Below are 22,922 nucleotides of genomic sequence, written 5' to 3' on the forward strand. Positions count from 1 at the left end.
TAATAGGCCAGGAAATTGAATTTCAATGATATAATAGGCCAGGAAATTGAATTTCAATGATATAATAGGCCAGAAAATTGAATTTCCATGAGATAATAGGCTTCAAATTTGAATTTTCACGAGGAAATAGGCTTCAAATTTGAATTTTAACGAGAAAATAGGCTTCAAATTTGAATTTTAACGAGAAAATAGGCTTCAAATTTGAATTTTAACGAGAAAATAGGCTTCAAATTTGAATTTTAACGAGAAAATAGGCTTCAAATTTGAATTTTAACGAGAAAATAGGCTTCAAATTTGAATTTTAACTAGAAAATAGGCTTCAAATTTGAATTTTAACGAGAAAATAGGCTTCAAATTTGAATTTTAACGAGAAAATAGGCTTCAAATTTGAATTTTCACGAGGAAATAGGCTTCAAATTTGAATTTTCACGAGGAAATAAGCTTCAAATTTGAATTTTCACGAGGAAATAGGCTTCAAATTTGAATTTTAACGAGAAAATAGGCTTCAAATTTGAATTTTAACGAGAAAATAGGCTTCAAATTTGAATTTCAACTAGAAAATAGGCTTCAAATTTGAATTTCAACTAGAAAATAGGCTTCAAAATTGAATTTCAACGAGAAAATAGGGCATAAAATTTAATTTCAACTGTCAATTTAATCATCTAACCCGTACATAACACCCTCCCTCATTTAAAAAGTATTCATTTTCAAACCTTGGCGTATATCTTTCGAAAAAGGGTAGGCCTAATTTCAAATGAAGAAATTATCAATATTCCAAATTCGAGTATTTAAAACCGAAAGAAAAATAATTTCTTTTTTTTAAAAAAGGAAATATATTAAAATCAAATTAGGGTTCCCCCAGTAAAAATTCCCAACCCTAAAATTTCTTTCAGCCCGGGCTATACGGGTGAAAGAGTTAGCGAGGAGAACCACACACGTTGATCTCCTCCAATACGAGTAAGAGGGGGAATATTAAAAATACTTCGTACTGTACTCTCTCTCTCTCTCTCTCAAAGTCCGAGCCCGAATAAAGAAGAAATTTACAAAAAGAACGCTAAGAATGTTCTTATAATTTTATCAAAATAATAATAACTCACGGTATATAAACTGGAAATTCGGGTCCAAGAAGTTTGGCCCCCTCCCAGAAACAGTCCAATGGCGTGATAATAGCGCAAGGAAAAATGTTCTCCAACAGCTGTGAAATAAAAAATAAAAAATATTCAAATTACAAATATTTAACACACGAATTAGAATTTTAAATTTTTTTAGATTAATTTGATTTAATAATATTTGGAAACATAATTTGCATAATTAGAGATATCATTAGTATAAATATAGACTATAGAGAAGGTTTTTTTTGCAGTTTGCAGATGTGTTGCAAACTGCCAGATCATTTGTGAGCCAAGAGACTGCGGAGAGAATTAAAGGCTTGCCAGTTCAGTTTGAATCAGTATTTGATTTAATTAACTTGGCTCACACAGGATCTGACAACACTGCGCAGACAATAGAGAGCTTTCAGATGGGATAGTAGTAGGTCACACCCTTCTAAGTCTTACCGCTGTTCTGGTAGCCATATTGGGTGGTCTCGGCTATATGCCTGTTTTAAACCTACCAATATGGCGGCGTAAATTATGTCACGAGACTCAGCTCCTCCTCCAGCTGAAAGCTCTCCATAGAAATTTTCAGTTAAAACCGATAATCAACGAATTACTAATACTTACAGAGTCTATGTTATGAGCATCAAAACTTGGTAAACTTGGCGAATAACAAATATCCCTTAATCTCCATGTACTGCAAAATACAATAATAAAAAAACAATTAAAATTAAAATTAGGTATAAATAAAAATATAATAATTTTGTGAAAATAAAGTACTGATTCACAAATACAATTTTTTGGTCTATTATAAATAATACGCGTCTATTTTTGGCTTTAATATATGTAGATCGAGATTTAATTTAAATCGTCGCTTCTGAGGCGTTATTGAAAATCGTCCTACATTGATAACCTCTTGGAAAGAGAAAAAAAAATCTTGTTCAAGCTCGAGGGCATCAATGTGATGTCTCTATCTTTCCCTAACGAATAAAAATACCTCAACTTACGAGGAATCATTCAGGCGTTTAGTATAAGAAGAAGAAAATTTATAGAACTTTGATTAAGATTTTAAAAGGACTTAATTCTTCAAAACTTTACTACAGGACCAAAAAAAATACTATAGATTTTTGCATTGTTATATGAAAGAACGTACATGAATATTTAAAATTGCAACAATATCAGCAATTAGGCTTAGGGGAGAAATTTATCACGTGGTACTTATTGACCAATACCCTATTCGCTTCATAAATAGACCAACATTACTTAATTCCTCTTATCTTAATATAAATTAATTAATTTTGTATATAGACACTTAGTTCTAATTTGAAATATTAATTATTGAACAACTTGTCTATTGAAATGAACTGAACTGAATTACTTACACATCAAACATTTCAACAGTGACTTCGGTAGCGGCTTTAACAGCATTCATATGAACTAGTAGAGCGTCAGCGTGGAGCAAATTCGTTCCAGGACCTTTGGGTGTCTGAATTAAAATTTGATTTGTGCTTCCTGCACCTTCTCCAAGCGTTGACCTGATGTATTTCAACTCCTTCTCCAAACGACCTCCTTCTAAAAAACAAAAAGAAATAAACAAAAAACAATAAATTTAGTGTTATACAATGTGTATAATTATCATTATTTTATTTTTATTAGCAAATTGGTTTCCTATATAGTAAATTCTGATTTAAGAATTAAGAGATAGAATCAAAATATCCGCGTATATTTAAAAAAAAAATAAAAATAAAATTGGCCACCTGCTTTTTTGATCATGGAGGTCGAAGATAAAAAAGAATAAAAACGATTGCCCAACATATTTCCTCTCTCCCTTATAAGATAGATGGCTTATTTAATTCCACTCCTATTTTAAAGGAAAGGTTAATTTAAACATTTTGATTGAATGTTTGAATTTTTTCTTTTTTTTAATCGAAAGGGCCAATCAAATTACGAGCAACCAATTATAGCCCCCACACAACATTACATTACGTCATGGTTTGCTTTCACAGAGAGGCCTAACTTCAAGGGTTCTGTGTACTGTGTAAGAAAAACTTAATTGTTCTAATGAGTTCATGCATTATTTCATACCCTTTTTCAAATTATTATTCTTATTAAAATCTAGCAATTTAATTTTTCAAATAATTATTGAAAACTATTTAATTTTTCGATTAACCAAATATTAATTACGTTAATAACGCGAAATTCGACATCATGCACGAAATCAATCAATCAAAATAAATGTGAAAAATTAACAAAATTTTAATTTAAAAAATCATTAATTATTGCTGAATGACAATCAAAAAATAATAATAATAATAATAATAATAATAATAAATAACCATCAGGGATAAATTTAATTTTATTAGTAGGAATGGAGAACAGAGTAACGTGAGCGCGCGTCAAAGTCCCGGACCCCCTTTTACGGGACGGGAGGGGGTATGAAAGAAGAGGCGGGTCATTGCGACAGAGGTAAAAAGGAACTACGTCTTTTTCGCCGTCCCCATCAGCAACGTCATCAAAACGTAGTTTAAGTGAGCAAATAATATAATTTAAACTTTTCGTTTCGTTACGTGTTGGAGGGAGGGGCTCTATACTGGGTGGTCTATGAGTCGGACTGAAGTAAATACTAACCGTTCTCCATTCCTACTTCTAAAATTAAATCTATCCCTGTAACCATATATTAAACGGTAAAATAAAATGGTGAAATGATATCATATTTCACAGTTCCTTTAGATGGTGCGGTGGTGGGACTACATAGTCAGGTATATAAGTTCGTTGAATAAAACATTTGATTCAGTTATTAGCGGCGCGAATATACTGTAGACTGGGGCTTGCCGAGGGGTGGATGTTTGAAGACAGAAATGATCGAGGCTTTGAAACAGGCGAGCCAAGTAAGAGCTTAACTTCTTCTTTAATAAAGACGCCTAAAACTTAAAAAGGCTTTTTGCCGTCGTATTCTTTATTATCCACGCGTTAATTAAGGGAATAGAGACATTAAAAGATTTTCTCTTTTTCTTTGAATCTTATTTCCCCACAAAATTCCCTCGAGCCAAAAAATGTCATTCGGAATCTTTGGATGTAGAAAGAGCGTGATGCTGTTTACAGTCTGTGAATTAAGAAAACTAATTTGTTTTGGGAAGTATGTGTGATCAGGAGAAGCGACATATTTGGGGAGGGAATTTTTCGTCGAAAAGTGGGCGTGTACTCTAGTAAGTCATGGTGACGTCAATAAAGGAATATATTAGAAGCTCCTCCCACTTCTCAAAGCATCATACAGGGTTCATACAACTTTTGGAAAACCAATTTCCTTGAGATTTCCAGGTTTTTCCCCATATAATTCCCTGAATTTTCCAGCGCGGTACCCCCCCCCCCCACAAGATAAACTAATTGTTACTTGTATAGTCCAACTCCTGAATTAATTTTAATGCCTTAAAACAAATTTAAGCGTGTCGAAACAAATAATTTTATTTACTTTTTTTTTAAATTAAGCTAAAGGGGTTATATGTTGAAATTTTAGGGCGTGTTGCTTCTGGGGACAATATGTCTTTCTTTTGATAAAAATTAATCACGGTCTGTAATTAAATTAATGTTTACACGTATTAAATTTAATTGAGATGGATATTTAACGCGTATTAAAGTAAATTAAATTGATTATTTACGGTCGAAAAAGGGGGGCGTGTAATAATTAAAATTTGAAGGTAAACGGGTTAACTTTAATGCTTACCTAACTTCCTTAATATTAACATAACTTTGACGTAATGCGACACCATTTATTGTTGTGTATTTTGTAATAGGAAAAAATAATGATAAATGCGATACAATTATTTTTTAATCAGCTGTCTCCATTGTACAAGGAAATTGCACTAATTGATCTTCATCAATACCAAAACATTCTCATAAGTTATATATTCCATAAGTATGACGACACTTCCTACACTTCGCAATGCTAAAGACTTACAGCTCGAGCTAGTTCGAGAACGACAAGCGAGAATTGACTACACTCAGTTTTGCAGTCCATCTTTTAATATAGTCTGTACTAATTAAGCCTTTGACAACGCTTTACGAGAATCTATGGCCTACGTAACTTCATGACAAGCTCTAGTTTGTAACCAGTGACAAACTTATGGTGAACATATCTTATGAACTTATAATAATATATACACATAATTTCAAATACGCGTTTCAGCTTCTCTTTACTTTAAAAATTAACCAACTCTAACGTAAACTAGACAAGCCCTAAACAAGGCAGGCCTTTGATAAGGGCAAAGGATTTCTCTAAACTTTTTCATGCTTTTCGCAAATGATATAGAAAAGATGATGATATATATAAAAAAATATACACGGAGGGGACAATCATCTTACGCATGCTCTCTCGCCATCGCGTGAAGTTAGCAAAGTTCAAAGAGGGGAGCCGCCATGCTATTTAGTCGACATGGATGGGTTTCGGATGACCAAGGAGAGATATCTCAATTTATAGAACCAAAAGTAAATTAATTCAAAGTTGTTAATGAAGAATTCCAACCATTGACGAAACCTTAATATACAGGGTGTTTCTGATAAGTCTGCCATCCATAAATTAAGGGGGATGATCTTTAGGTGCACGATTTTGAGTCGAAAATGTAACTTCAGAAGGGGATAATAGAATAAGGATAACACTCTGTATCCTCTTAATGCTTTAGTTATGTAACGTCATTCTTCCCAGGCTCACCCTTTTAGTTTGCTTTCCCGCTCATCAAACTACAGATGGGCATCGCACCGTAAGGTGAATTCTACAATTGTTTGGCACTAAATCCCCAGCAATCATCCCACAAACCTCGTCTGGACGTGGAAAAAAATGCACAAGGGCGTCTTGCCAAATATTTAAGCGCTAATAGAGTAATGATGAGGGAACTATTTATCGCGTATGTGATTCGGTTTAGTAACCTTGCTCTAAGTGTTCCATGTTGAGAAGAGTGACGTTACACTTACCCCGCTTTGTGGTACACTTCTCTCGAAGAGAAGTATAATATACTTCTGCTTCTATGAATACATTTTGCCATCCGGGACACTTATTCGATTTATGATTTGAGTTATTTAGGGATTACCCCTTAATTAAATTAGAATTAATTGTCTTGAAATCAGTTTCTTAATTAAAATTAAGGAGCCCTCCGTAAAATACACTGGACAATCTTAACTTGAAAACGGTGACACAGACGGCAATGCTGCATGAAAAGTCAAATTTTTTAATTGAAACAAATATACGTTTAATAGTCGAGAAAACTATAACTTCGACATTAACCTACTTCTAACCGTATATTATATCAGCTTGCTAGCCACCCTCTAGCCCGGAGTTATTTTATTTAATGACTTTATAAGAGCACAAAAACCGTATCGTTCGAGCTAGTATATATATATATATGTATGCGCGGGTTTTTTTGTAAAACCATCAAAGCGTACCACAAGAAATTATATACGACAGGTTTAATGCGTTTTTTGATATCTTGATTTCTATTTCTCGTTTTTCTTTTTTTATTTCTTTCATTTTGTTTGCCCTTTCTCTCTCTCTCTCTCTCTCTCTCTCTCTCTCTCTCTCTCTCTCTCTCTCTCTCTCTCTCTCTCTCTCTCTCTCTCTCGCTCTTTCCCTCTCTCTCTCTCTCTGTCCCTCCCGAATATGAAGTGAAGCGATTGTGTAAGAAATACCTCAAAGGTTTTTTTTTCCTCAGCCATGATACAGGCTTTAATAAATAAATAATGTATGGAACTACTTTAATAATAACTATATTCATCGCAAGTCAAATTTAAATAATTTAAGAAAGTTTTGAAAATAAAGTCTGAAGAAACGTATTTAGTTCTTTTTGATAAAATAAGAAATTATATTGAATAATAAATACTTTAAATTTGACTTCCCCTGTAGAAGTGTTCAACCCACTACACACCAGTGTTCAGGGAGAAGCAAACAAATAGGGGCAAACAATCTCTAGAACGTTGTGAAAAGTTTCTTGGAAATATTATTATTTATTTTTCAGTCTCTGCCTAATCGTTTTACTATACTAAAGGGATTAAGAGTAATCCGTAATGAGTAATCAGTAATCAGTGTACAGGGAATCTGAGAGTAATCATCCCCTTACTAAAACGGCCTCTCATGTGTGGCAAATATGCATGGTTTCGTATTAATGTAGTCTTCCAACCCCAAAACAGAAGATTTACAACATAGATTCCCCATTTCCTGTTTATATTATAGTTCTTGGGATACATTCCGATCAGTGAGTCTAAAAAAAGCGGGAAAACTATATAACCAACCGCGTCTTTAAAGCATTGCAGAAGCTATGGGGGTGCAACCATGATTGTAAAGTGTCGGATTTCCTCACTCTTATTACCGTTACGAGCGGAAACTCACTTTCTCTCTCTCTCCCTCGCAAGGCAAGTCTCCCACCTAAGCCTAAATCGAGTCAAATTCAACCTTCGTTCGACCCCCGCAAGGACGCCAACCAAGATTATTTATTCGTGTTCGAATTTAACCTTCGTCCCAGAATTTTGAATCCTAATTGGTGAATGAATACTTGGTTATCATCAGCACCCGAAAATAATTTTTCTTTACACGTATTTTGGTTATGGTTATGGTAGACCAATTCGAATATTACATGCAGAGAAAAAAACTTCCAGGGGCAAGCCGCCATTCTGAATAATTTCCCTCACGCCAGGAGACATCGCTAGAGGCATGACCGGGCTTGCTAGCCTCTAACACGCAGTGAGCTTGGGCTGCCCTCTAGTGGTGTTTCGTGGCGGGAGAGAAATTATTCAGAATGGCGGCTTGCCCCTGGAAGTTTGTTTCTCTGCATGTAATATTCGAATTGGTCTATAACACTCCGTTTCAAGTTAAGGCAGTTACAAAGGCGGGAACATCAGGGAGGTGACACTACGCTATGAACTGTGCATCCGCCTACGCAAATTGTCTTCTTCTTGGATAAGAATACTTCATTCATTCTTTCATTCATTCGCGCTTAGTAAGTTAATGAAATGAAAAGAGAAGTGTGTTAAACTCTAACCCTATCTAAAGTAGCTTCCAAGCTATTACACGATGCGAGAAACATGCAGCATATTGAGGATAAATTAAAATTCCATGTATAACAGGACACGGGTAAATGGAGCAAATTAAGTTTTTAACGCTGTAGGTCCACACCTGGGTGATCCATTGAATGAAGAAAACAAAAAAAAAACCGAATAAGAATACGCCCTATTCTTACATGGCAATCGTTTAGAATGATAATGACCCGTTTAAATCGCGCTAATTACGTTTTCCTTTACACAATTCTTAAAGACAGTTCTCTAAAAACCGAAACTGAGTTTACAAAACATTTAGAAGGTCCCCGGATTTAAAAATATTTTTTAAGTCCTATGAAATTCAAATAGCGTTAAATCCCCTTTAATATTCGTCAGGTTCAATGTATCATTTACGGTTTAAGGTGGCCTTAACCGAAATAAACTCTCTTTCAACTCAAGGGAGAAGGGACCATGGGCGCACCCCGTCCGGGTTCAAATTCAAATAGTAGACTTTCTTCTATTCAAACTCCAATAAGAATGGTTAGGTACCCCGCGACCCGACGGGAAGTATAGCTTGAGTAAAATACTATCCAGTAAGCAACCCTCAATTGGTCAGGGAGGGTGAGATAGATTGAAACGGAAATCCACACAAAGTTGAGCCGAAAAGACGGACCAGGGCGAAACCCCCGAGTCCCCCTCTCTCTTAAGTATTCCCACTGGGGTACTGTCCCCTTAAACTCCAGGGGGTTTAAAGTCACCGGGTCTTCACCACCTACGTCGAAAAATGTCTCAATCGTACAGGGGAAAAAAGTCACAAACATGAATTTGTTCGGGAAAAGGAGGTTTGGACGCCCCAAACGTAGAAGGGAACCTACCCCAAAGGATCCTACCGCAAATAAGAAAGGGGATGCCGCGTTAAACTCACCCCCCCCTACCATGGGTTACAGGAGGTCCCTGAGACCATGACCAAGCCAGACTGCAGTGCACCGATCTTGGTTTTCACCAGGACTGAAGGTATTTTGTGTGTGGCGATTTCAAAATTCTCTCTGTAAAATTGACAATAACGAAAAAGGCTATCTTTCTTTGGCTTGAGCTTTTGGCATCGTAACATTTTGGGGTTGAACTCGAGGCAAATTTATAAATAACGCGGAAAAACAGAGGGGCAGGTGTTTGACGCGCGAAAAAATAAATTATATGGCGCCAGTATATCATTGGTTAAAGTTAAAATTGAAAATAAAAAAATGTCTTCATTATATTTTGAAAAAGTCTGAAAATATAAATTGATTTGGTGCTTTAAATATCGATATTTAAATTTCCATAAATTAAAATTGAATTAAGGGGTAATTAAAAATAATGTAACATCTTAACTACGGTCTACACTCCCCTTTAAAGATGTTAGAATATAACATGTAGAAAAATTTCAAACAAAACCTGACATTGTTAGGAAAAATCTCTCTGAAAAAATATATTAAGCTTCAAAACATTTTATAAAATTTTCTTATCGTTAAATGAAAATTATGAAACATTTTCTTGAATGGGTTTCCATTTTCTAATTCATATTTTGAGAGAGAGCGGCTATATCAAACGCTTGTAAACTACCCGCGGTCTGAAGTAAAATGAGTACACTGCCTCATCACAATTGACCGCTACGAAAAAGAAAGAAAATCTTGGATAACATAAGAGAATCTCGTTGTAGACCACCACCACCGTACCACGCTAATGGCGGCAACGTGGCTCTAGCATTTTTAATCGTGTCAACCCTCTGTCTATAATATACATGTTCCCAACACGCGCCCTACGCAATTTCCACCGGCAAAAGAGAAAGAAAACACCTTAAAAAACTATACACGCATAAAGAATTTACGGGAGCGATCTATTTACGAATATTTCGGGGGTACAAACCTAAAGTTTCAATGTTAAAAACATTCCAAGAGAGTTTGACCTTAATTTCTAAGGTATTTTTCAGTTATTCCCCCTTCCAGCTTAATCACCCATACAAAAAAAAAGGTAAAGAAGGGACCGCATTGTAAAGAAACGCGGGAGGTCCCTGATCCCTATATAATAATAAATGGTTGAGGGACATAACAATGTTCCACACTATTATATCTAAAAAAAGCAAAATTATCTTTATGCTTGGTCCCTTATTACCTCGAGGGAACGACATTGATGTCTTCATTTGAAATTCTTACCGCAAAGTAGGGAACAAAAGAGGGGACCTACATAAAGATATTTCTCCGTTAACGTCTCTATTAAGAAAAGGAATCCGGTTGGTAAAAGAAAAAAAAAAACAAGATGGTAAGGCTGCTAATATAGTTGTGTGTATTACACATAATAATAATAAAACTCTTCCTGTTTATTCATTTGGAAATATATTCTGACAGCACCTTTTAAAATACTTATACTTCGGTTTAATCACTTTGGTGATTTGTAGCCCGCGTTATGGACCACACAAAATAAGATGTGCAATGTACAGGTATACAATAAAAGTTCTAGGGTAAAAATCTACCTACAAAAGAGGCCGGTTTCCTGGCAAGAATTTATATCCTTTTTTTCTCTTCTTATACTTATTCTTATTCCTACAACAAAATGTCTCCAATGCGGGTTTAAGAAAAAAATTGTAATTCAGTATAAAAAAATAAAACCGTTTTACTGTTAGGCCTGGTACAAACGAAATTCATGAAAGAAAAATTGTAATTTATGAGCGTAAGGCTTCCAAAAAGGTTCAAATCATTTCTTGTCCAGTCTCTGATAACATTATTTTCTTAAGGAAGGGAGAGAGAGTGTAATAAACTCCCAAAGATTAAGAGGCAGTTAACACTAATACGAAAAAAAGAATTTCTCCTACACCCTCCAATTTCTTTCTATTTATTCCTTGCAGCCTCTAAAAATAAAGGAGAGAGAGAAAGACGTAAACTTACTTACAAGAAATATGGCACTAAAAGAATTAAGGGGGTGGAGGGTAGTTATAATGGGGGGGACCAAAATTCCGTATATCTCGGTGTGTGTGGTCCCAACAAAAGCTACTCGTTAGGCCTAATAAAAACTGGTTTTTTTTTACGTACCGCTTCGTTCTTAAAAATAAGCTTAAATTTGAACCAAGCAAAACTTTATACATTGCAGATATATATTCTTGACAGTAAAATATTACGTAAAAATGTTGAAAAGATAAAATGGTAGCCAACAAACGCGTGGATGTCAAAAATAGTCATTCTTTAGTAACACCGAAACGTTTTGCCAACTGTCACCTTTCCATTTGCATATTAAATTGAGCTATTGTTGGCAATAGACTATTGCTTCCATTTCCTTAATTGAAACTAAAGGCAAACTAATTTATATTTGTGACATTTATTTTGATGTCCAGTAATAGGTCAAACCGTTCGCGACTTAATTTAGAGATTATTACTTTAGATAACTTAATTTACTTTTCGCGAAAAGGTGATAGGTGGTCAGTTCCGTAATCAATACAGTTCAAACACGGTTGGGTTTCAATAGAAATAGCGTGGTAAAATGTTCAACCCTCTGGACCACCGGATAGAGCGATACACATTGGGAGGTCCACGAACAAATTCCAGAATACGCAACAAAAATAGAGAGAAGAAAGAAGAAAACGAGTCTTACCTTCTACCCAGAGTTTCTCGACGTCTGTTTCCATAGTGGCCGATTTTAATCCGACACAAAACGTGGAAAGCACGAGTAGTCCGACAAACAAAACTTTGCCCGCGTGCCTTTGCACAAAGCAACCGAGTTGGTACAAATGGTTTTGCAGTTTGGCCCTTAACCATAGCGATGCCGGGTTACCAGACGCCTTTCCCTACGATAAATGAAAAAGAAAGAATTAGGCTTAATGATATTTTGATTAAGGAAGTCACGAGGGCTCTGACAAGCCAGTTTTGTTTACATTCCGCGGGAATTTCAGTCCATTCACCGAGGCTTAACGTTGGTAAGTCGCTAAGCCTCGGATGGAGGACGTTACTTACTTTTCTAATTTGAAGGAGGGCGGTTTCGGCGTCCACCCAGCTGGTCCTGGTTAAGAGTTCGTTGTCGATTCTGAGGCGAGTCCGTTTACGCGGGACCGTCGTGCCCTGGAATGATTGGAAATTCGGTTTCATTTGAATCATTGTGAAAACCGCGCCGTCCCAGGTGCCATCTTTGCGGTAGGCCGAGTCCAATGGGCAGCCACGGCCGCGCCAAAACGCGGGCTGGTTCGAACAGCCGTCCGCGAATTCTGTTTTTTATCGAAACAACTTTTCTGATTATCGCCGCCAAGTCCTTTCAATCGCGAATCTAGACGGTCGGTCCGCCGGTAATCTTATTAGTATCCTTAATAGTTTAGTCGGCTTCATTAAGACGAACTAGGGCCACATGAGCCACCGTTAGACGAGAGACAACGAAACACTCTTTCGCTAAACCACGTCCGCGCGTACGGGCCAGGCGGGAAGGCCCCGCTGATGAAAATACTCAAAGACCTAACGTAGTACTACAACTCTGACGTTGTCGAATGGACGAGTGTACCCTCTATTCCTGCATTGACTGAGTGGAGAGGGCAGAAATGGTTCTGCCAGGCCTAACGGAGCTATAATATACGAGACACACTCGACTTGACTGCCGCTAACTTCTGTCAAGACTTTACAAGAACGATCATAAGGAACTCCAGCTACCCAGTCGAAGAAGATAAGGGGGACTGCGATGGAGAGCCAGCCAGCCAGAGAGGGAAAGAACTTTGCATGCGAAGCACCGCCTTCCAAGATGATGGATGACAAGTCTTTTCCGGCGCTCCCATTGGCTAGGGAATCGTACATCCATAGCTGTTCGCAAGATGCACCTCAATTCAACAACCTTGATAGCTTGGTACTCTCAAATCTATAAACGACAGCGACCCTACTGGTATCTCTTGGAATATTTACCATTGACAACCCAAGTACATTGGGACATGGTCAAGTGTAAAAATAAAGGCCATTGAATGTCCATGCATTCAGTGTTAATAGGCTAGCAATAAATAAGGCGACACGAGACGTCGATTCAACGTGTCACGTATACCGGCACGGTGTACAAGTAACATTTGCCCTTTGACCCAATTGAAAGTCCTAGAATAAACCGACTAATTTATAGGCATTGCGCAAGCCTTTTTGGCAACAGCAGGCTGGGAAGTGAAAAAAATTAATTCTTGGTCCTATAAAATGGACCACTGATGAAGATGGAAAGCTTCGCGTCAACGTATCCACGAGAGACCCACAGTACTACAGATTTACGTCAAAATAAACTTAATGAAGGTCCTAATTTAATTGGCATATACCGAGTAACCGAGAGAACCCCCGCACGCTGCGTCGAATACACAACGTGTTGTTGTTGAGGTCCGGTAGGTTTAAGTCACGTAGCGTGTCTTGCCATTAAGTTCCTCTAGCAAGGTTTCCCCGAAAGAAGAGAGATATTGAAGACCACACACGATGTGGTTGGGATCTACAGAAAAACGCACCGAACACTTTTACGCGCGGGGAAAAGTTTTTCTGTAGCCACCCTCTGTGGTCTAAAATGTAATGGCAGCTGAGATATAGCCATAGCCAGGCGGAAACTCTCTACGCTTTTATAGTAGAAAAGAGCCCCCTAGCTTTTGAAACTGGAAACGTTTAATAAATGAGGAATCGTATACCGGCCGAACACGCTAAGACATCAATGTCCTCAATAGCTCTCGGATAATATCAGTTATAAATATTTCTATCATGCAAAGGACATTTATTTCTCTTTCTGGTATGTCCTTCCCTCTTGTACTCGAAAAGGATTTATGTAAAACCATTTTCCTCGTCGTTCAATTACGGAACTTTGATTGAAAGATCACGAACTTTAAATGACAAGTTTTAACCTTAAACCTCTCGTGGCGGATGTATTATTATCAACATTGGTCGTAGTACTCAACCTTGATGTTCTATGAATTGGCCTAGGCTTCCTGGTTGTTCTTAATAACAACGCTGCCATCTAGGCACCAGGAGTCAAGTTAGTGGGTAAGAAACCAACAAGAGTAACCAAACGAATGGTTTCATTATCACGATGACCTTATTTCGTAGGAGGACAAGAACTATGTTCTCCTGGAATGATGGTCAAGTATTGGTTTTGGTACAGTGATACTTAAAGATCAATTCGTTCATGAATTTTTTCAAGTGGACTGCTTGAAGAAGTTAATCTTAAAACGCCTTAATCTAACTTAAATGTCAAGATGGCGTTCTGAACCTATCTAGCCCGGAAGGGCGCTACGATTTAAGTTGAACAAAAGCTCAGGGACTGAATGACATCGTAGTCAATTATAGTGACAAGAGGAAATTGGTTTAAAAGTGAACCCAAAAAGCCCTAGTTTTCCCAAGCTGCTTTAGTGGGGCCGTGTTCGTGAGTACACGCACCTTATGGGTTGGCGTTTGTTTGGGATGATGTTACATGACAAAAGTACAGACTATTTTTGGCAATTGTTAAAATTGACTTTTAAGGGAATTGTCTTCAATGTAGTGTGCCCAATTTTAAAATATTTAAATTTTTCCTGAAAGAAGGTAAAATAATAATAATAATAAAAAGGCCCTCCTGAGAGATTCTTGGGGCAAGATGCCGGCGGCCAAGTTCCGTCAGTGGCGACATTCGCTACGGTCGGCCGATTGTTGAGACCTCCTGCCGTCGACCTCACCAAAAAGAGCGCCGATTGAGGCACTACTTTCGTACAAAAGCCAAGGATCGACTCGGCAGGAAGACCGTAGCGAATCAAACGGCGGTTTACAAGGGAGTTTACTCAGATGGGCCCTTCGCGCCAAAACTTAAAAAGCCAACTAGAAATCTTAATAAGCGAAAACCTTTTCGCGGGAGAGTCTGGGAGGGCTTGGCTTGCCAAAAAATTGAGATATCACTCGAAGATGAAAAGCAGAAGTTTATAACTAGAAGTTAAAAACCTTAAACAAAATAAGAGGCATAATGGCATATCTCTATCGACGTGCGCCTGCGCAGGTACTCCAAAACGGCACATCGGTGTTCAGGGCGAAGATGAACCTATAGGGATATTTTTGCACGCGCTATAGTTTCTACATCGCGTCTTTCTATCAACTTCTGATAAAAAAATATTATCTGCAATATTAAATTAATTTAAAGAGATGATTTTTTTTCAGATTGGTATATTTTGGAAACTCGTTTTCACGCTTTAAAGATTCGGGAGTCTAAAAAGCAAACGCTAAAACTGGATTTCATAATGGCTCCGATGAGTTTAAGTTCAAAGAAGCCGATATTTAATAATAAGTATTTTTTGCCCTAATTTAGTTTCACACTTTAATTCCCTAAACGATTCGAAGCGCTAAATTAAAATTAAAGGGGAGTATATACCATCAAAGTCCGGGGAAATTTCAGTTTAAAGGAAAAGTTCAGGTAACATAACATTATACCTTAAAAGAACGGACTTTTTCTAAATATAAAAGGAATTAAACATTAAATAAATAAATAAATTATCTCTTATTACAAAATAATTTAGCATTTAATCAGTCTTAAAAATAATCAAGGACAACTGTGCCATCCGCCATTGCTTTAGTGGCGTCTGCTAGCCAGAACCTCTTACCCCTATCTCTATTCTCTCTCTCAGCCTGTGAGAATTCAACCAATCCCGTGAGGTTAAGAGGTTCGGGCTAGCAGACGCCTCTAAACCAACAGGTAGTCCTCGTTTTTAAAGGCCGACTTCCAGCGATAAGGGTTCTAGCGAACTGAAAACCGAGCTGGGTCAAAAGCTGGAAGGGTTCTCGCTAACTGAAAGCCGTGCGATGTGGTTCTAGCGAACTGAAGATGAACAATAGAAATCCTTTTAAATTTATTTCCTCTCGAATATTTGCTTTCCCCTGAAGGAAATTCTCTATTGTGTATCTTCAGTTCGCTAGAACCACGTTGCCTGGCTTTCAGTTAGCTAGAACCCTTCCATCTTTTACCCCAGCGGGGATTCGAAAATCGGCACGGTCGCTCCAATGTTAGTCTCGATGCTCGGTTTTCAGTTCGCTAGAACTCTTTTCGTTGGAAGTCGGCCTTTAAGACTAATGTAATGCTAATTAATTTGTAATAAGACAGCGTATCCTTTAAGAAAACTTTAACTCTACATTTCCTTCAAATACGACATAAAAACTAGTAATAACTCGAGAATTTTGTAATTGCGGGTTTTCCATTTAGGAAGTTAAATACTTTAATCGTTTAATAGATTGATCTTAATTTATTTGAGAACTAGAGAGAGAAAAATAAGTTTTCTTTTTTTTTAATTTGCCTTTGGGGCTCTTGAAGATGACAATAAAGTAGACTTAGTGTTTAGGATTACGGGTATAACTGTAACGATTTCGATACTAGAACGATGTGGGGGGTACCTCGTGTCATAATTTTAGTTTAAAACGATAAAATGCCAAGAAGATATTGCGATATTTATCCTGATTTATGGCAATTGAGGATAGATTTCCTAAAAATTCATTTTTTTAGTAAAGGTATACGTGACCAAATCGAAAATATCGCGCTACATGCCACGAGGGCAGGCAATTCAATCATGATTCAATGATCAAAAAAAAAAAAAAAGATCCCCTATTTCTTGTCATATTATTGGACTTAATCCCTAACCGATATCGCTGCGCTGTAAATCTTGCTTGACTAAAACCCATCGGACCTATTTAGTTTGACTTTGTCACGCGACATTTATTTTGTATAAAAATTTAAGTTTCCAAGCATAAATCCATGAAAAATCGCCCATTTTAGATATGATTACGTGTCAAAAATAGTTAAGGTTTTGAAAGGTTAAATATGGCGTATAAATTACAGATTAAGCTGGCGGTCGGAATTCGCAAACTGAAATCAAGAAGTGATATCTAGTTTACTATGGAGAATTGGTATACGATGCCTAAGTATTCGCGCGCCATAGTCCCAGTCCCCCTTTCAAAATACAAGGGGGGGGACGTAAAAGGAGGCCGGGCTATTTCGTCTCTCCTCAGTCGGATACGTAATTTTCGTCATTCGCGTCGCGCTGAGATGAGGTGCTGGTTATCATTTAGAGGCGGCGATTAACTCCCGACCATAAGTTTGGACTGGAGATAAAGTTGGAAATGTGGCCAATTTATACCTTCTCCCTAGTAAACTAGATATCACTTCTTGCTGAAATATATCATCCGATGTAAAAACAGTCGAACGCCGTTTTCCTCGATATAGTTTCGGTCCCATTTGATCTCTTGTCCAAATTTAGTCAAAAATCACGTGGCAGCTCAGGGTGACCCCTTATTTATATTAGCATAGAGACCTTTCAGGCGGGTGAATACTACGTCAGACCCTTGTAAGTCTCACATCTGCAGTTCTGGCGGCCATATTGGTGGGGTCATCTTCCTATTTAGTCTGTACTGAGCCTTTTGACAGCCCCAGTCACCAGGCGTTGCTTTACCTCGAATCTATGACCTACGTCACTCACTTCATGACAAGCTCCAGTTTGTAACCAGTGACAAACTTACTGAACATATCTTATGAATTCATGATAAAATTAAACAGGCAATCTTTCAAAAATCACTAACAGCTATTGTCAAATATTAGAAAAGATCCACGCATGCGTAAACTATCACCCCATCTCCGCTCGGCGCTCTATATATTCCCAACACCGGTCGCATCTATAGTTCTAAACAAGCTATCCATAAAAAAACTTGAAAATAGGCCCAAATATTTACAGTAAAATGACCAAAACTAAATAGGAGTATACATTTAGCTTGGGGGTACAACTGATATAGTATACATCACTAACAGATAGGAGGGAGAAATTGGGGGGGGGCGTAAATAGGGGGAGGGGGTGAGAGGCATCGTTGCGTCAATCTATAAGCCGGGCCACCCAGGCGCGGATCTGAAGATGACAGATCTACCAATCCCTTTTTCCAACCGAATAACGCCACGCATATAGAAACACGCATACATGGATACATGGGATGAAGTAAAATATCGACTCGTCCATCATCAATTTGCCAATGAGTCTCTCTTCTCTCTTCTGCCCCCATCCACCCACAAATAGGTATCGATTACCAAAAAGGTTCGGGGGAAAAAAGTGGTTCATTAACATAAATTAGTATCAAACGCGTCAAATTTCAATTTGAAATAAATTACCGGTATGGTTTTTAGGTGCTTCTATTCCTTCAAGGATATGTTAATAAGGGTGTAACGATTTATTCCTAGTAGTAGTCATCTATTCCTGATGAGAAAAAGGTGTTAATTTCAAGTTCCTGCAGGTAACTAACTGTTTGTGGGTTCAGAGGTCAATTAACGAGCCTCTCGCGGTTTAATTGTTGAAATATATGAATTTATGTATGCACTATCGAGATGAAAATATTTCGCTTTTACTGATGGGCTCGTTTCGAACGTGCGTGGGAAAGTACCAATAACCAATAGACCATTTCGATTAAACTAACAGGGAATTAACTTAAGGTGGGGGAGGAAATCAGCTATGGCATCAATGGGTATCTCGGTAGCTCAATTATATTCAATATTACGGAAGCATACACTATTTGAATTTCAAATTTGAAAATGAGAATTCCAAAAAAATATATAGGACATAGTGTAACCGTAAGTGTGACGCTTTTTATATTTTGTAATTCTTATAGCCTTACACTGCGAAAATTGACTTGCGCAGTTCATCTCTCTATACTTAATTCTGCGCAGCGACGTTTCGCCCATACGTCACTCCAGCGCTTTATCTCTCCGAGTCAAACTTATAGAGAAAATATCAAATAAACGTTTGACGAAATGAATTCATTTAACCCTCCATATAAAGAAGACATTAAATTTTAAACGTATGCAAATTAATGCCGTATCCATTTCCTGCAATGTATACTGATCAATTTCACAATCACGGAGGTATTTTGAGAGGGAGTTAACCGCGTAGAAATAGACTCATACAGAAGAGGACCCTTTATTAAATTGAATTCTAATTTGAGTATGAGGGTCGCCAAATTATAATCATTTTAACCTCGCATCTTTTCCTACGTACAGTAATATCTCTGTGAATCGGGGAGTTCACAGAGTCTGTATTAGCATTAAACCATTATAAGGGGAGGTAACTATTAGGCTTAAATTGGCACGGTAATGCTGTAGACGATACGCTTATTAAATACTTAAGAAAATAGAGATGTTAAAAGTATCTCGGGGAAAACTTTTACCCGCAGTGGTTCATGAGACAGCCCTGGGCATCCTTGTGTTGCTAAAATTTTAAAAGGAAATGAACGCGTAGAGAGAGAAAGAGAGAAGCAAAAAAATACATGTTGTTTTTGCTCGCCTATAATTAGGGCTAATCTTGGAACTAAACTCGCTGTGTGGTCCCGGAGCTCTTTCAAAAAACGTTACGCTTTATAAGATATGGATGGTGCACTCAACTGGTGTGGCGCAGTTTCTCTAGAAAAAGGTTCTTTTTCCAAATAGAAGCTATAGTTTTGAACGCCAATCGCTACACCATCCTATTCAGCCCATTTCCAACTTAAACGTCCACCAATCTTCCTTCCTTCGAAGGGGGCGAAGATTATCAACTCATTTTTAGAAAGGACGTTTCAATATGTTTTAGAGTTAGAGGTTTTAGTTACAGGCGATGGAAGCAAAGGAAATAGTTCAAGAACGACAAGCGAGAATTGACTACACTCGATTTTGTAGTCCATCTTCCTATTTAGTCTGTACTAAGCCTTTGACAACGCCTCACCAGGCGTCGCTTTACCTCGAATCTATGACCTACGTCACTTCATGACAAGCCCCAGTTTGTAACCAGTGACAAACTTATGGAACATATCTTATGAACTTATGACTCCAGTATTAGTTTCTCTGAGGGGACGTTTGTGAAAAATCGTAATAATTGCTTACTCCAACGTGTGGTTTTAACCCTTTCATACCGAGGATGTCCGGTATTGCTACCAAAGAAGCTATATACTTACAGTGGAAAATGCACTGCCCAAATGATTTCTAACGGACCCCCAATGCGCATCAAAGGCAAACACATTTCTTCCTAGCTATTTTAAAAATATTTCGCGGAATTTTCTGACTGTTTTTCACTTAAACATTGGCGGTTTTTATACCATATACGTCTTGGAAGCTATAAAACCTCCGTGGAACAAATCCATGACTGTATTTCGTTTCGTTTTTCTTTATTTCTTGAAGAAACTTGAAAGAGGCCCGCGCGCGCTCTTTGTAGCTATAGTTTTAGTATTTAACAATAAATTGTTTCTAAGACAATGTCACCATTGTTTTATGGACTTGAAACGTTTAAGAAAAACCCCCAGCATTGTTTTAACTATAAAAACCCAAGTTGTATTCTCGGATAAGACGAGAGAGAGAGATGAGATGAGATGGGAACCTAAGACCCCTCCTTTTTTAGATATTTGTCGGCGTTTCTTTGATCTTTCTTAGGGGCTGAAATAATCTTGAGTTCTAGAGATAGGCTAAGGTTTGACACGCGTAGAGTTTCAATACGAATTTTGGCGGCAGTATAAGAGTAGGACCGGGCCAATGCTCAGCTCGGCTTTTTTCTCAATTCGATACAGCTCCTCTAGAGGGATACCTGCCTCTCTTCTTTCATTCCACCCCTTAATCTACAGTCGTTTCTACCGGGGGGGGGGGATATTAGATCCCACCTCTATTTGATTATTTCTCCAAATTTACGCTTCAGAGGTTTGGCAAACAATGAAATCACGCTGAGCGCTTCCTCAATTAATACTGTAACAATTCAATTAAATATAAGCCTTAGATTTAAGAGAAACGTGCATGGATCTATAGGCCTCTGTGATAAGTGCACCGTATAGTTCAATTTATCTTATCTACTAAAGTATTTTCATTAAATGACCAATTAAATCTTACAAAAAAGGAGGAATTTAATTCTTCAGGATCAAACTGTATTATATTCAGAAAAAAAAGTCCTGTTTAATTTCTCTGCCTGTTGCTAGCTGTTAATAATGCTTTGTGGTACACTTCTCTCGAAGAGAAGTGTTATATACTTCTGCATTTAAGCAGCATATCTGACAAAACGTTAAATCACGACTGATTGAAATACAAAGATAATTAAGAACAGTGTGGTAATTAGAATACATGCTAAATGTAATATTAATATTAATATATACATGTACATGTACAGAGACCTGCAGTTTTCAACTGACACAGGGTAGGGAGGGATAGATTTAATTTTCGAAGTAGGAATGGAGAACAGAGTAACCTGGGCGCGCGTCAAAGTCCCGGACCCCCTTCCACGGGACGGAGGGGTATGAAAAAAGAGAGCGACAGAGGTAAAAATGAATTACCTATTTTCGCTGTCCCCGTCAGCAACGTCATCAAAACGTAGTTTAAGTGAGCCAATAAGATCATTTAAACTTTTCGTTACGTGTTGGAGGGAGGGGCTCTATACTGGGTGTTCTATGAGTCGGAATAACTGAAGTAAATACTAACCGTTAGACTCCATTCTTACTTCTAAAATTAAATCTATCCCTGCACAGGGTCAAAAACACCCTACAACAACTTCAACAGGAACTTAAATTGAAGCATAGTCCTCCATGCAGTTGGAGGTGATTGTAAAAACTGTTTCTAAAACATCCCACACGACCGCAGATACATTTAAATGATCTTGATAAAGGCCATAAACTATATATACGGTTCTTATCTCAAACCCATAGAATTTCACAGGGGTGCGGGTGGTGTCTTGGCCAATTTGTTAGTATATCTATGCCCTCTTATAGAATACCACGTAGGGCCACACTGCGCCACGTGCCACCCAAAAAGGCATCGAAATAAATACGTTTTGTTATCAGTTGCTGGCTGGCGTATAAGCGTGCACTGAGCTGCGTTTATCCGTACCTTAAGCTCTAAAAATTTAAAACCGTAAAGTTCACCCACACGTCGATTATCCAAAATATACGACCTGGACTAAAAGAAGAGTTTTTAGAGAAATTTATAGGTGTCCATATAGCATATCCGAGAAGGTATTTCTTACACCCTGTTTTTATAGCCCCGGTTAAAAAAAAATATATCGGTTATACCTGTTTCTTATAATAAGTTATTGAGTTCTTAGATAGTTTCGATAATTTAGAATTGAATATAGTTCTTTTTTCTTTGATTATGGGATAGATTTAGTTCGATTTTTAAATTTTTTTTGGATTTTTTTATTCATTCAAAAGAGAGTATATTTCAAATTGAAACAAATAGGCCACACTGGAAATAAGCATCAAATGGTAGGTATTTTTGGATCGACCAGTAGAGTTTTGTACCCCAACGTCTTATGCCTATCCCGTAAGCTAATTGCACATGCGCAAAGTTCCAATTTGAAATTGAAATACTCTTTCGCAGGACCGGAAATAAGAAAAATTTCTTATGAGACATGTGTCCAGTGATACCCCCTTTGACTGGAAAATTTATAGGACATTGTCCACTGGACTGCGCAAAAATTGTATCGCGTCTTCATAGTCAAGCTATCAAAACTTCGGAAAAATTTACTGGTCAACCGTCCAGTGACCCCCCCCCCCCCTTAGTTTTTAAAAACTTTATGGGACATTTTAAAGTTTTATTGGACAATGTCCAGCGTCCTGTGCAGGCTGTGCTTATTTCCGGCCCTGCTCTTTCGAATAAAATGGGAAAAAATTCAAACCCGACCCTTTCCTTTGAGTAATTAAATGTAATTAATTATTTCTGATTAATTTCTCTTTGTGATATAGATATAACTACCCTTTTAATAAACAGCTAGGCGGAAGTCAAAGAATCTTTATCTCTAATAAATATTTCCAAAGAAAAAAATAATGATAAATTTCCAGTAAACCCAATCCCAAAATTTTTTTTTATCTG

The 22,922-nt window shown here is 37.4% G+C and overlaps 1 protein-coding gene across 2 annotated transcripts in view; it reads right to left on the reverse strand.

The window, feature by feature from the left end:
• ptc (protein patched) overlaps positions 1-22,922 on the reverse strand; it is a 38,212-nt gene that overhangs the window by 12,546 nt on the left and 2,744 nt on the right. Inside the window, exons 2-6 of one of the 2 annotated variants that reach the window (XM_089845431.1) lie at positions 12,089-12,193; positions 11,730-11,922; positions 2,477-2,666; positions 1,722-1,791; positions 1,098-1,195 (exon numbers count right to left, since the gene is read on the reverse strand). In XM_089845431.1, coding sequence (XP_089701557.1) covers positions 1,098-1,195; positions 1,722-1,791; positions 2,477-2,666; positions 11,730-11,922; positions 12,089-12,193 — 656 coding nt within the window. Of the gene's footprint in view, positions 1-1,097; positions 1,196-1,721; positions 1,792-2,476; positions 2,667-11,729; positions 11,923-12,088; positions 12,748-22,922 lie in introns of those variants that run through there. The other variant, XM_089845430.1, reaches the window with a different exon arrangement.

The sequence above is a fragment of the Phalangium opilio genome, unplaced genomic scaffold (genome assembly GCF_054372755.1).
Source record: "Phalangium opilio isolate 3A_F unplaced genomic scaffold, DU_Popi_V2 ptg000079l_1, whole genome shotgun sequence".
NCBI classification, from domain to species: Eukaryota; Metazoa; Arthropoda; class Arachnida; order Opiliones; family Phalangiidae; genus Phalangium; species Phalangium opilio.